This window comes from Stegostoma tigrinum, chromosome 26, assembly GCF_030684315.1.
Source record: "Stegostoma tigrinum isolate sSteTig4 chromosome 26, sSteTig4.hap1, whole genome shotgun sequence".
Lineage (NCBI taxonomy): Eukaryota > Metazoa > Chordata > Chondrichthyes > Orectolobiformes > Stegostomatidae > Stegostoma > Stegostoma tigrinum.
The window spans coordinates 5,423,217-5,437,827 of record NC_081379.1 but is presented as its reverse complement, the minus strand read 5'-3'; the positions used below and the strand labels follow the sequence as shown (position 1 = coordinate 5,437,827).

The following is a 14,611-nucleotide window of genomic DNA, read 5'->3' as shown; positions in this document are numbered from 1 at the left end:
GTCCATTAAAAATAAAATAACTTACTTGATTACAATCATTTAAAAAAAATTATGAAGGAGGGCAATGTTATCTCTAACTTCCATTTGTTGTGTACATTAACCTGTGACACAGTGCAGTCCCCTTGAAATTGCATGCATCTTAAGGAAAGATTGTGTGCACAGCCTGTTTGTGTTTTGTCTGGCATATTCTCAAATGCTAGGTGGTCATGTGCCCCTGTAGCTTAGAAGAACGTGGGCAGAGGGACAAGATTAGTAACCACAAGTGGCTAAAATAAAATTTGAAATAAGTTCAGTTCCACACCATTATTAGAACAATAAACCCATTTTTACAAGTGATAATGTGTTTCCAGATTCAATGTCAGGTTTGATTTCTTATCAAGATGATACTTTGCATCAGGAATGCCTTTAATCTGGTATCCAGCATAAATGACTGATTTAAAAAATTCCTCTGCTTTGGGCTCATACCTGTAGGTTTAGTTGGACAAGATCTGCTTCTCTTTTTGATAAGGCAGTCTCCAAGATGCTGGTGTGTTCTTTCAGTGCAGCATGGGACTGACTTAGGCCAACTAATTTCCCTCGTTCATGTTCCAACTCTAGAGTCAGCTTTTTATTGGCTTCTTCCAAGCGTCTTATCTTTTTCCGGTAACCTCTTGACTCTTGAAGCTAAGTGGGAGAGAATGGAAGCCATTGTAGCAAACAAAGAATTCAAACAAAATAAGAAGCCTTCATACTCATCACATTTCAACACTATAAAAAAAATGGACTCGGTAGGCAAAGGTATAGTACAGCTGGTCAACAGTTTAAATCACATATTTTATAGTTTCAAACATACTATTAGGTGTTTGGAAAACAAACAAACAGTCTCAGCTACAATTATTCTCAACGAGGCCACTTCCAAAAGTCCTGTGTGGAAAGTAGACTACAGTCGATCACAACTACACCTTTCAACATCCCTCAGGATGGAACACCCCCTAATTTTGCCTGAAGGATGATAGTTCCAGAGAAATGCTACCACAAATGCTTGAATTAGAATGCTTTTAAAAAGGGAATGAGCAACTGGAGTAGATGTTTTCTAATAACCTATTCAGAGGTGTGCAGCAGGTAGGACTTGAAACAAGATTTCCTAGGTCAGAGGGAGGAGCACTACCTTGACTGCTTGTAATAACTCCAAAAGGAATCAATAGATATGTTCATTCAAACAAAAAATGACAGTAATCCTCAGAATTAGAGAAAAATGCAGGGGAAGCAGTCAAGAGAAGCTAAAAAGATAGAAAGAGAAAGCAATAAGTGATCAAAGACATTTATACATGAATGTAAGAGGCAGCATCTCATTTATCATTTACAGTTATAAATAAACAGATTTGGTTTTTCTCTCCTAAGAATGGTGCATTTGTGCTGCAGTAGTTTTATGGATGTAAGCAGGTCATACATCATCCAAGACACCATTTGATTCTTTCTCCAAGGTGAAGACGTTCACCACCACAGACCCTATCTTTACTTGAAATCCACACACATACACCTAGTACATCAAAACTGATTAACCTTTCAATCGGCTTTGTAGCGTCACAGATTTAAATAAAAGACATGGAACAAAACCTATCAGGTAGCTGACTGGTATGACATTGTACAGTGACCCACAGAAGTTTCAAGTTATACATCTGATCAATTTTTGAATACACATTTAGTCAATATAGGGTCATGGTACTAAAATTTTACATGTTCTTAAATAGATAATTTTAAATGAATTTTTTTCGGTTTTTTTGGCTGAATTTCTGTTCCGTTGCTGTCAATTTTGAGAGAAAACTGACTGATTGTAATCAGTACACGATAATGACAACATTCTTCGGGAATATACCAGACATTGGGCTATATTCACAAACAGAAGAATCAGAGAATGTTATGTTGTTGTTTAATTATGCCAGGAGAGCAAATAAAATTGATTTAACAGGACAAATTTATTGCATATGGATACTGAGACCAAAATACTCAAAAATATTCAAACTGTAGGGTAATTTTATAGGTGAAAAGCATCTCAACAAATACTTATGTGCAACAAGTGTTTCATTTACAGCAATGAGAGATAAATTTGAGACATTTTTACTATGCAGGAATATATTGAAAGTAGTCCATGGTTCATAGCAAAGAAAATTCTAGTGAGGAAGGAGGATTCTGGGAAGGGGATGAGTCAACCCTGGAAATTAAGAATGGCATCAAACTGAAAGAAAAACATACATTTTGGCAAAGATTTGTGGTAAGCCAGAGGATTTGCAAAGTTTTAAAAACCAAAGGAGGACAAAAAAATTGTGTCTTTTAAAAAGATATATAAAAAAGTCAGCAAAGTGTTCATAGGTCCCTTAGAGAACAAGGCCAAGTAAGCAATAATGGGAACCAAGAAATGGCAGGAGTTGAGTAAGTACTTCATATCAGTTTTCACTGTACAAGACACCAATAGCATTCCAAAATTACTAAATAAAATCAACAAAAGCAAAAGAATCAGAGGAAATAAATACAACAGCTAACATAACAGGAAAAGTCCTACAGAAACTAATGGGCTGATAAGTCTCCTAGGCCTGATTGGATGCATCCTAGGATATTCCACGAAGTAGCTACAGAGGTAGTGGACACATGTAGTAATGCAGTAATACAGTAATGTTCCAACAATCGTTAGTTTCTGAAATAGTCCTGAGAATTGTAAAATTGCTAATTTAATACCTTCATTTGAAAAGTGTTGACAACTAACAGCTAACTATAGGCCAGGTAACATGTATTGTTGGGAAAATATTGGAGTATTATAAAAGGATGTAAAAGCAAAGCATTTAGAAATACAGAATACGATCAAGCAGACTCATCATGGCTTCATGAAAGAGAAATCATCCCTTCCAAGTTTACCAGAACTCTGAGGCTGGTAATAAGCAGGATAGATAAAGGAGAAGCAGTGGACATAACATTCAGATTTTCAGAAGACTTTAGATACAAGGTACCACACTTTACACTCCTTCAAATAAAAACCTGTGTGTTGGAGGACCTATTGCTTAGACAATTAGCCATGCTAATGTAAGAGTTGGGATAAAGGGGATATTTGCAGGATGGCAACCTGCAACAGGTGTCATAGGCATCAGTGTTGGGGCCACAATTATTGACAATATATAAATGGTTTGGATGATGGAAGTGAAGTGAATTTACCATAACCATAAGAAAAAATAAGCGGGCAGGCAAGTGGTGAGCATGAAGGAAAGAGTCTACAGCGTCCTATAGATAGGTTAAGCATGTGGGCAAAAACTTGGCAAATGAAATATAATGTGAAAAACATAGGGTACACACTTTAGTAGGAACAATAAGTGAGCTGAATATTGTTTAAAAAGGAGAAAGAACAGAGGGATATAGGAGTGCTTATGTATGAACGACATAAAATTGAGCAGGCAATAGAGAAAATGGAATGTTAACCTGTATTTCAAAGAGAATAGAATATAAATGCAGGGAGGTTTTGCTGGAAATATACAAGCCACGAGTCAGACTACATCTGGAATACCGGTGAACAGTTATCTAAGGAAAGATATACCCGCATCAGAGGCAGTCCCAACAAAGGTTCATCAGGCTGATACTGAGTCGAGGGACTGCCTTATGAGAAATGGTAAGTAGGTTGGGCCTGTATTTATTGGAATTTAAGAAGATTGACAGGTTTTTTTTTTGGAACATACCAAGATTCTTATGGTGACTTAACAGGTTAAATGCAAAGAGGTTGTTTCCCTAAATGGGAGAATCTGGGACCAGAGGGCATCATATCAGAATAAGGGAACATAAGACAGGAATAGGATGATTTTTTTCCTCAGAGGGGAATAAATCTGTGGAAATATTTTCCAGAGGGTTATCCAGGCTGTTTTGTTAAATATATTCAAGGCTACGATGGACAGATGTTTAATCAATCAGGGAACCATCAGTGAGACAGAAAAGGCAGGCAAGTGGAGTTGAGAGTAATCAGATCATCGATGATCTCACTGATTAGCAGGGCACACAATGGACTGAAGGGCCTACATCTGCACCCACATCTTATGGTCTCAAATGATGGCTGCTTAATGCACATGGAAATCTACTTTCTCACAATTCCACAGTGACTACACTTCAAAAGTACTTTGACATCTTAAGGTCATGAAAGGCCAAATCAATGCAAGTGGTTTTCTGTTTTCATAATAGTTTCTATTGATTTTTTGTAGAACACCAAAGTCTTCATACAACAAAACAGAAGGGTAAAAGTGGTTCATAAATAGATTGTTGATTAATACTTTTTTTGCCAGTAGAATAATCCACCACCTGGGTCTGGTTATTTTCTTGGGGGCAAGACAGAAGGTTAAGGAGAGAATAGAAGATCCCAGAATTAATCCGTTCACTCCCACTGTATAGTATTTAATTTAGTTTGTTCTAACACAATTGAAGAGAAATTAATTCATTTCCAAGCAATACCAACAAGGTTTTTTTCCTCTTTAATCTTTCATTGAATGCTGGCAAAATCAGCATTTGTTAATCATCCCTAACTTACTTTATTTATTCTTTATTCATTCACGGGATGAGGATGTCATTAACTATGCAGCATTTATTGCCCATCAGGCAGTTCAGAGTCAACCACATTGCTGTGGGTCTGGAGTCACATGTAGGCAAGACCAGGTAAGGATGGCAGTTTCCTTCCCTAAAGGACATTAGTGAACCAGATGGGTCTTTCCCAACAACAGATTCTTAGTCATCATTAGACTCTTAATTCTGGATATTTATTGAATTCAAATTCCATCATCTACCATTGCGGGATTCAGACCCGGGTCCCCAGAACATCACTGGATTGATAGTCCCGCAATAATACCACTTGACCATCACCTCCCCTGGACTGAGCAGCTTGCTAGTGAATTTTAGAGGACAGTCAAGAATCAATCACGTAGGTATGACCCTGGAGGTCACGTGAAGGCTAGACCGGGTAATTACAACAGATCTCCTTCCCTAAATGACATATTTTCATATTATTTATTCATGGGATGAGGGTGTTACTAGCTAAGCCAATATTTACTGCCTATCCCTAATTGCTCGGAGGGCAGTTAAGACCATATTGCTGCGGGTGTAGACTCGCAGGGACGTGAGGATGGCAGTTTTGCTTCATTAAAGGCAGTAGTAAATCAGATGGATTTCCCCGACAATGGAGTCACAATCATGAAACATTTAATTCTAATTTTAAATGAATTTAAAATTCCACCATCAGCCATAGCAGGATTCGAACCTGCTCCCCAGAACATTAAAAAAAAAACAAACAAACAGCCCCTCTTCTGTAAGTACATTAATACTGATCTCCGACTTTTCCGCCATTACATCGATGACTGTACGAGTGCTGTATCCTGCACCCAGATGAACTGTTCATCAACTTTGCAAACAACTCTCACCCTGCCCTCAAATTCACTTGGTCTACCTCAGGCACTTCCCTCCCCTTTCTCAACCACTCGTTTCCATTTCTGGTTACAGTTTAATATAAACCCACAGACTCCCATAGCTACCTAGACTACACTTCCTCCCACGCGGTATCCTGCAAAATCTCCATCCCATCTGTTGCATTTGCTCTGACAAGGAGACAATCCACGCCCAAGCATCTCAGATATCTTCCTCTAGCAAACAAAGTTCTTTGCCTGCCTGTCATCCAGAGGGCCTCCACCACGCCTCCTTCATTCCCTCATCCACAGCTCTAAACCACCCAACCCCAAAACATAATAAAGATAAGGTACCCCTCTATCCTCACTTGCCACCAAACCAACTCCACATTTAATGTATCCTCAAACAGTTCCACCAACTCCAATTAGACCCCACCACACAGAATATCTTCCACTCCCCAACTCTTCTCTGCCTTCCGCAAGGGCCATTCCCTTTGTCACTACTTAGTTCGCACCACACTCCCCACCAAGCACTCCAATCCGCGCAATACCTTTCCCTGTAGCCGTAAAAGAGGCAACACCTGCCCACACACCACCTCCCTCACCTCCACTTTAGGGCCCTAAAACAGTCCTTCCAAGTGAGAAAAAGCTTCACGTGCATCTCCTCAAACCTCCTCGACTGTATCCAGTGTAGAGAAGACCACAAATCGGGAACACTGAGGAGGCCAAATGGAGACTGTGTGACCATTTCACCAAGCATCTCCGCCAGGCCTGGAATGGCTAACGTATCCTCCCGTTCACTGTACATTTCAATCCCTCCCCCTCCAAAACATCCATCTTCAGCCTCCTCTGGTGTTGCATTAACTTGGAATGCAAATTTGAGGAACACCACCTTATCTTTCGCCTGGGTATACTACAGCCCAGAGGACTCAGTTCTCTAACTTGAGATAACGTTCCCACCCATCCCCTGGCTCCCTTTCCAGCCCCTTCTCCTCACTTCCATTCCACCTTCTGACCCGCCCTTCCAGCGAAGAACCAGATTCATCTCTCCCATTGACCATCCAAATCATACCTATTACCAGTGTCCATCTATCACCAACATTCAGCACCCCACCCCTTTATCTGCAGCTCCCTCTACTCCACATCCAGTCCTGGAGAAGGGTAATACCCGAAATGTTGACTGCTCCTTTCCTCCAGATGCTGCCTGGCTTGCTGTGTTTTTCTCGCCTCCTGTTTGTCTACCAGAGAACATTACCTGGGTTTCTGGATTAATAGCTCAGCAATATTTCCACAGGCCATCACCTCTCCCACAGTAAAGTAGTTTTTTTATGACAATAGCGGATCATAACTCAGATGCTTTATATTTCAAATCTGTTAACAGAATTCAAACTCTACCTGCTGCTGTGATGGGATTCGAACCCATGTCTCCAGAACGTTAGCCCGATCCTCTGGATTGCCAGCCCAGTCACTTGAAATTGGGTATGCGAGATTGATAATAATAACACCTGTACACAGAACTAGGTTTGGTTTAGGTCTTACCTCATCCTCTAGATCCAAAACCTTCTCTCTATAATCCTCAAGTTCCTGGCTGGTAAGGGAGATGATTGCCTGTAGTTCCTTCTCAAGTGTCGCTTTGCTGTGGTTCACTGCCTGCAGCTCTGTTTGCAAAGCATGAATTCGTTCCTATTAACGTATAAAAAGGGATAACATGATAATTTTCCAGTCCAGCTCCAACCAACCTCATCAATACAGTAATACCAAAATCCCCATTGCATTTTTTCTGTCAAAGATTTTCTGCCAACAACTGAGCTGTACTCATTGGATATCTTATGAAGAAAACATTGTACATTTTGTTTGAACATGAAAGCTTTGTGGGAAAAGAAACTATATCCTGTAAATTTCTCTTTGCATTACTGAGTCATTAACCTGTCAGAAGGTGGGAAGTCTTTGATCACATTGTTCAAGAGTTTGACGGGAAGGGCCAGCTCTCTCAAAAAATCAGAATGATTGGACCTCCAATTTTTAACCTCAAAAGGTAAAAACATGGCTCAAGTCTTATTTATAGCATTCAAAATGAGATCACATGCTTTACAAGGGGGTCCCAAATGTTGGAAATTTGCAACCCATCAATCTGTGGCTCTAATAAACTGCATTGTTATTTATTCATTGTTATTTATTTCAAACAACAAAACTCTAGCTATACAAAAGCAAATTATAAAAAGTGCTGATGCCAAAAATCTGAAGAGATGACAGAAGCTGCTGGAAACACTCAGCAAATCCAGCCGCATCCATGGAGAAAGAAACGGAGTTAAAATTTCAGGTTAGGTTATGGTAGGGTTATGGGTAGAGGCAGGCAAATGGCTTGAGGCCAGAAGGTCAGTCATGATTTCACTGAATGATGTAACAGGCTACGGGGGCTGAATGGCCTATCCGTTTCCCCACAACCTGCTGAAAATTGAGACTTTTGTTTTACAATAAACTTCAGGCAACTTTCAGTAACAAGTTGGGCTTTTTTTCCCGCCCTATTCATTTGTGGGATGTGTGCACCACTGGCTGGCCAGCATTTTTTGCCCATCCCTAGTTGCTCGAGAAGGTGGTAGTGAGCTGCCTTCTTGAACTGCTGCATTCCTCCTGCTGTGGGTTGGCCCGCAATGCTATTAGGGAGGGAATTCCAGGATTTTGACCTAGCGACAGTGAAAGAACGGCGATATATTTCCAAGTCAGGGTAGTGAGTGACTTGGAAAGGAACTTGGATGTGATGGTGTTCCCATGTATCTGCTGACCTTATCCTTCTAGAGGGACACAGTCATGGGTTTGGAAGGTGCTGTCTGAGGATTTTTTAGATTAGATTAGATTACCTACAGTGAATTTCTGCAGTGCATCTTGTAGACAGTACACACAACTGCAACTGAGCATCGGTGGTGGAGGGAGTGAAAGCTTGTGGATGTGATGGCAATCAAGCGAGCTGCTTTGTCCTGGATGGTGTCAAGCTTCTTGAGTGTTGTGGGGGCTGCACTTATCCAGGCAAGTGGGGAGCATTCCATCACACTCCTGGCTTGTGCCTTGTAGGCAGTGGGGCAGGCTTTGAGGAATCAGGAAGGGAGTTACTTGCTGCAGTATTCCCAGCTTCTGGCCTGCACTTGTAGCCACTGTTAATATGGTGAGTCCAGTTGAGTTTCTGGTCGTTAGTAACCCCCAGGATGTTGATAGTGGGAGATTCAGTGACAGCAACACCATGGAATGTCAAGGGGTGGTGGTTAGATATCTCTTACTGGGGATTATCATAGCCTAGCATTTGTGTGGCGCAAACGTCATTTGCCATTAATGATGCAGCTGAAGATGGCTGGCCTAGGGCACTACCCTGAGGAATGCCTGCAGAGATGGACTGGAGCGGAGATGATTGACCTCCCACAACCATGATCATCTCCCTATGTGTCAGGTCAGACTCCAATCACCAGAGCGTTTGCCTCCTGATACCCATTGATTCCAGTTTTGCCAGGGCTCCTTGATGCCACACTCAGTCAAACGCAGCCTTGACATCAAGAGCTGTCACTCTCACCTCACCTGTGGAATTCAGCTCTTTTGTCCATGTTTGAGCCAAGGCTGTCATGAGGTCAGGAGTGGAGTGGCCCTGGTGGAACCCAAACTGGGCGTCAATGAGCACGTGCTGCTTGATAGCACTGTTACTGACACCTTCCATCACTTTACTGATGATTGGGCAGAGACTGATGGGGTGATAATTGGCCGGGCTGGATTTGTCCTGCTTATGTACAGAGCATACTTGGGCAATTTTCTACATTGTCGGGTAGATACCAGTGTTGTAACTGTACTCGAACAGCTTGGCTAAGGGAGCGGCAAGTTCTGGAGCACTCAGTACTACTGCTGGGGTGTTGTCAGGGCTGGTAGCCTTTGCAGTATCCAGTGTCTCCAACGATTTCTTGGCATCACGTGAAGTGAATCAAATTGGCTGAAGACCGGTATCTGATGCTGAGGACCACTGGAGGAGGCACAGGTGGATCATCCACTCAGCAGTTCTGGCTGAGGATAGTTGCAAATGTTTCAGCTTTATCTTTTGCACGTGTGCGCTGGGCTCTTCCATCATTGAGGATGGGGATATTTGTGGAGCTTCCTCCTCCAGTGAGTCATTCAACTGTCCACCTCCATTCACGACTGCATGTGGCAGGACTGCACAGCTTAGATCTGATCCATTGATTGTGGGGTCACTTAGCTCTGTCTATCACTTGTTGCTTTTGCTGTTTGAGGTGCAAGTCGTCCTGTTTGGTGGCTTTACCAGGTTGATACCTCATCTTCAGGTATGCCTGGTGCTGCTACTGGCATGCCCTCCTGCACTCTCCATTGAACCAGGGTTGATTCCCTGGCTTGATGGTAATGGTTGAGTGGGGGATATGCCAGGCCATGAGGCTACAGATTGTGTTGGAGTACAGTTCTGCTGTTGATGGTCCACAGTGCCTCATGGATGCCCAGTCTTGCTAGATCTGTGCAAAGTCTGTCCCATGTGGCACAGTGAGAGTGCCACACAACACGATGGAGGCTGTTCTCAATGTGAAGGTGGGGCTTTGTCTCCACAAGGACTGTGCCACGTGCTCTCTGACTAATGCTATCGTGGACAGATGTAACTGTAGCAGGCAGATTGGTAAGGATGAGGTCACATATGTTTTTCCCTATTGTTGGTTCCCTCACCACCTGTTGTAGACCCAGTCTAGCAGCTGTCTCCTTTAGGACCCGACCAGCTCAATCAGTCGTACTGCTGCCACTCTTGGTGGAGGATATTGAAATCCCCCACCTAGTGAACATGGTGTGCCCTGGCCATCCTTAGCGCTTTCTCCAAGTGTTGTTTAACATTGAGGAATACTGATTCATCAGCCAACGTTTAACTTGAAGCAGTGAGACTTCATGGGGTCCGGAGTCAATGTTGAGGGCTCCTAGAGCAACTCCCTCCCAACCATATGCCACTGTACCGTCCCATCTGCTGTGTCTGCCCTGCTGGTGAAACAGGATATATCCAGGGATGGGGTGGTGTTATCTGGGACATTGTTTGTAAGGCATGAATCAGTGAGTGTGACTGTGTCAGGCTGTTGCTTGACTAGTCTGTGAGACACCTCTCCTAATTTTGGCCCTAACCCCCAGATGTTAATCAGGGAGGACTTTGCATGGTCAACAGGGCTGTTTCTGCTGTAGTCTTTTCCAATGCTTAGGTCAATGCCAGGTGATCCATCCAGTTTCGTTTCCTTGAGTCTTTGTAGCCGTTGGTCCAACTGAATGGCTTGCTGGGCCAGTTCAGAAGGTAGTTGTGAGTCAACCACATTGCTGTGGGTCTGGAGTCACACGTAGGCCAGACCAGGTGAGGATGGCAGATTTCCTCCCCTTAAGGAAATAAGTGAACCAGATGGGTTTTTCTAACAATCGGCAATGATTTCATGGTGATCAGTAGATTCTTAATTCTAGACTTTTTTTGGAATGCGGATCCTCTGGCCATCAGATGGGTTTCTGGATTAATAGTCTAGTGATAATACCACTAGGCCATCGCCTATCTGCCAAAAGGGGCAAATAATAAAACCAGCATTGTAATCAGTTTCACAGTTTATCTAGGTGGAGGTTTTTCCTTTAGGATGAGACGTATAAGGATGACTTCATTTGTCCATCTTCAAGCAGTCTTGAGAAAATGGCGGAGGCTCTTTTATAATCAATTAACAATTAAAAGTCAACCTTACAATACGGCTAGAAGCATGCACATATCAGACCAGGTGAGAGGCTCCCTTCCAATTAGGACATGATCAAACCAGGGCAGGTCTTGACTGCTAAACAGCATTGGAATTTGTGACCATGACAGCTGCTACGATAGATTCTGAGGTTTGTTAGTGCAATATCAACCACTGGGCAGAGAATATTTTGTCACTAAGTAAAATTCAACTTCAACCTTTAGTTTAAATTCAGAGCCTTTTAAAGTTATTTATATTACAGCGTCCCTTGCAAATCCTGTAACTGACATCTTAGAATGCCAAGAGATTTTTTAAAGATTTGTGGGGAAAAAGCAGGGGGCTGGGACAAATTGGATACATCTTTCAAAGAGCCAAAGTTGTCATGTTCCAAATAATATCCCTTTGTGATCCAAAAATTCCATAACTTTCCTTCTTAGACTGCAATATATACAAGCAGAATTAGGTCATTTGGCCATTAAGTCTGCACTGCTATTCAATTATAGCTGATACGTTTCTCAACTCTATTCCCCTATCTTCTCCCTGTAACCCTTGATCCACTGAACTAATCAAGAACCTATGGTAACAAGGTGTGGAGCTGGATGAACACAGCAGGCCAAGCAGCAAAGGAGCAGGAAAGCTAACGTTTTGGGCCTCGACCCTCCTTCAGAAATGGGGGAGGGGAAGGGGGTGCTGAAATAAATAGGGAGGGGGGAGGCGGCGGTAAATAGATGGATAAAAAGGGAAGACAGGTGGAGAGGAGACAGACAGGTCAATGAGGCAGGGATGGAGCCAGTAAAAGGTGAGTGTAGGTGGGGAGGGGATAGGTCAGTCCAGGGACAACGGCAACAACAGATCAAGGGGGCTGAATGAGGTTAGTGGGTAGGAGATGGGGATGGGGCTTGAGGAGGGAGAAGGGGATAGGTGGGGATGGGGAGGGAAAAGGATGAACAGGTTAGGGAGGCGGGGACAAGCTGGGCTGGTTTGGGATGCAAGATTTTGAAGCTTGAAGTCCACATTGATACCATTGGGCTGCAGGGTTCCCAAGCGAAATATATGAGGCGCTGTTCCTGCAATATTCAGGTGGCATCCTTGTGGCACTACAGAAGGCCCAGAATGGACATGTAATCTGAGAAATGGGAGGGGGAGTTGAAATGACTTGCAACTGGGAGGTGCAGTTGTTTAGTATGAACCGAGCATAGATGTTCCACAAAGCAGTCCCCAACCCTCTGCTTGGTTTCCCCGCTGTAGAGGCTACAATGGGAACAACGCATACAGTATACCACATTAGCAGACGTGCAGGTGGAGGCTTGGGGACCGCTTTGCCAAACTCCTATGCTCGGTTCGTGACCAAGCGGATCGGATAGGATGCTCTTTGGAGAGTCAGTGTGGACTTAAGCTTAGGGCTTGGATCGGTACCTGGAAATATGATGTTATTGCTGTTACTGAGACTTGGTTGAGGGGAGGGCATGATTGGCAACTAGTTGTCCCAGGATATCGATGCTTCAGGCGGGATAGTGAGGGAGGTAAAAGGGGTGGAGGAGCTGCAGTACTGGTCAAAGACAATATCACAGCCGTACTGAAGGAGTGCCCCATGGAGGACTCAAGCAGTGAGGCAATATGGGTAGAACTCAGAAATAGGGAGGATGCAGTAACAATGTTGGGGCTGTACTACAGGCCTCCCAACAGAGAGCGTGAGATAGAGGTACAAATATGTAAACAGATAATGGAAAGGTGTAGGAGAAACAGGGTGGTGGTGATGGGAGATTTTAATTTTCCCAACATTGACTGGGATTCACTCAGTGTTAGGGGTCAAGATGGAGCAGAACTTGTAAGGTGTGTCCAAGAGGGTTTTCTAGAGCAGTATGTATGTAGTCCAACTCGGGAAGGGGCCATACTGGACCTGGTGTTGGGGAATGAACCAGCCAGGTTGTTGATATTACAGTAGGGGACTACTTTGGAAACAGCAACCACAATTCCATAAGTTTTACAATACTCATGGACAAGGATAGGAATAGTCCCAAATGAAGAGTACTAAACTTGGGGGAAGGCCAACTATACCAAGATTCGGCAGGATCTGAGGAATGTAGATTGGGGGAAACCGAGAAGGTAAATCCACATTTGATATGTGAGGGGCTTTTAGGGAGAGGTTGATTAGCATACAGGAGAGACATGTCTCCTGTGAAAATGAGGAATAGAAATGGCAAGATTAAGGAACCATGGATGACAGGTGAAATTGAGAGACTAGCCAAGAAGGAAAAGGAAGCATACATGAGGTCTAGGTGACTGAAGACAGACGAAGCTTTGCAAGAATATCGGGAACGTAGAGCGAATCTGAAACAAGGGATTCCGAGATCAAAGACAGGACATGAGATATTGCTGGCAAACATAGTTAAGGAAAATCCCAAAGCCTTTTATTCATATATAAAGAGCAAGACGGTAACTAGAGAAAGGATTGGCCCACTTAAAGGACAAAGAAGGAAAGTTATGCGCCGAGTCAGAGAAAATGGGTGACATTCTTAACAAGTACTTTGCATCGGTGTTCACCGAGGAGAGGGACATGACAGATGTTGAGGTGAGGGATAGACATTTGCTTACTCTAGGTCAAGTTGACATAAGGAAGGAGTAAGTGTTGGTATCCTAAAAGACACTAAGCTGGACAAGTCCCCAGGTCTGGATGGGATCTATCCCAGGGTACTAAGGGAAGCAAGAGAGGAAATAGCAAGAGCTTTAACAGATATCTTTGCAGCATCCCTGGACACGGGTGAGGTCCCGGAGGACTGGAGACTTGCTAATGTTGTCCCCTTGTTTAAGAAGAGCAGCAAGGATAATCCAGGTAATTAATTATCGACCGGTGAGCCTGACGTCAGTGGTAGAGAAGCTACTGGAGAAGATATTGAAGAATATCGGAAATGTAGAGCAAATCTGAAATGAGGATCTATTCCCACTTGGAAGAAAATGGGCTTATTAGTGATAGGCAACATGGGTTTTGTGCAGGGAAGGTCATGTCTTACCAACTTAACAGAATTCTTTGAGGACGTGACAAAGTTGGTTGATGAGGGAAAGGCTGTAGATGTCAGATACATGGACTTCAGTAAAGCGTTTGATAAGGTTCCCCATGGCAGGCTGATGGAGAAAGTGAAGTCACATGGGGTCCAGGGTATGCTAGCTAGATGGATGAAAAAAAACTGGCTAGGCAACAGGAGACAGAGAGTACTAGTAGAAAGGAGTTTCTCAAATTGGAGACCTGTGACCAGTGGTGTGCCACAGGGATCTGTGCTGGGACCACTGTTGTTTGTGATATATGTAAATGATTTGGAGGAAGGTGTAGGTGTTCTGATCAGCAAGTTTGCAGATGACACTAAGATTGGTGGAGTAGCAGATAGTGAAGGGGACTGTCAGAGATTACAGCAGAATATAGATAGACTGGAGGGTTGGGCAGATAAATGGCAGATGGAGTTCAATCCGGGCAAATGCGAGGTGATGCATTTTGGA

At 43.2% G+C, this 14,611-nt stretch overlaps 1 protein-coding gene across 6 annotated transcripts in view; it reads right to left on the bottom strand.

Moving 5' to 3' along the window:
• The window catches only part of golga3 (golgin A3), an 80,336-nt gene that overhangs the window by 16,035 nt on the left and 49,690 nt on the right, over nt 1–14,611 (bottom strand). For all 6 annotated transcript variants that reach the window (XM_048556207.2, XM_048556211.2, XM_048556212.2 and 3 more), the window contains 2 exons: nt 6,939–7,082; nt 466–663 (listed from right to left, as the gene is read on the bottom strand). In XM_048556207.2, the coding sequence (XP_048412164.1) occupies nt 466–663; nt 6,939–7,082 (342 nt within the window). The remainder of the gene's footprint in view (nt 1–465; nt 664–6,938; nt 7,083–14,611) is intronic.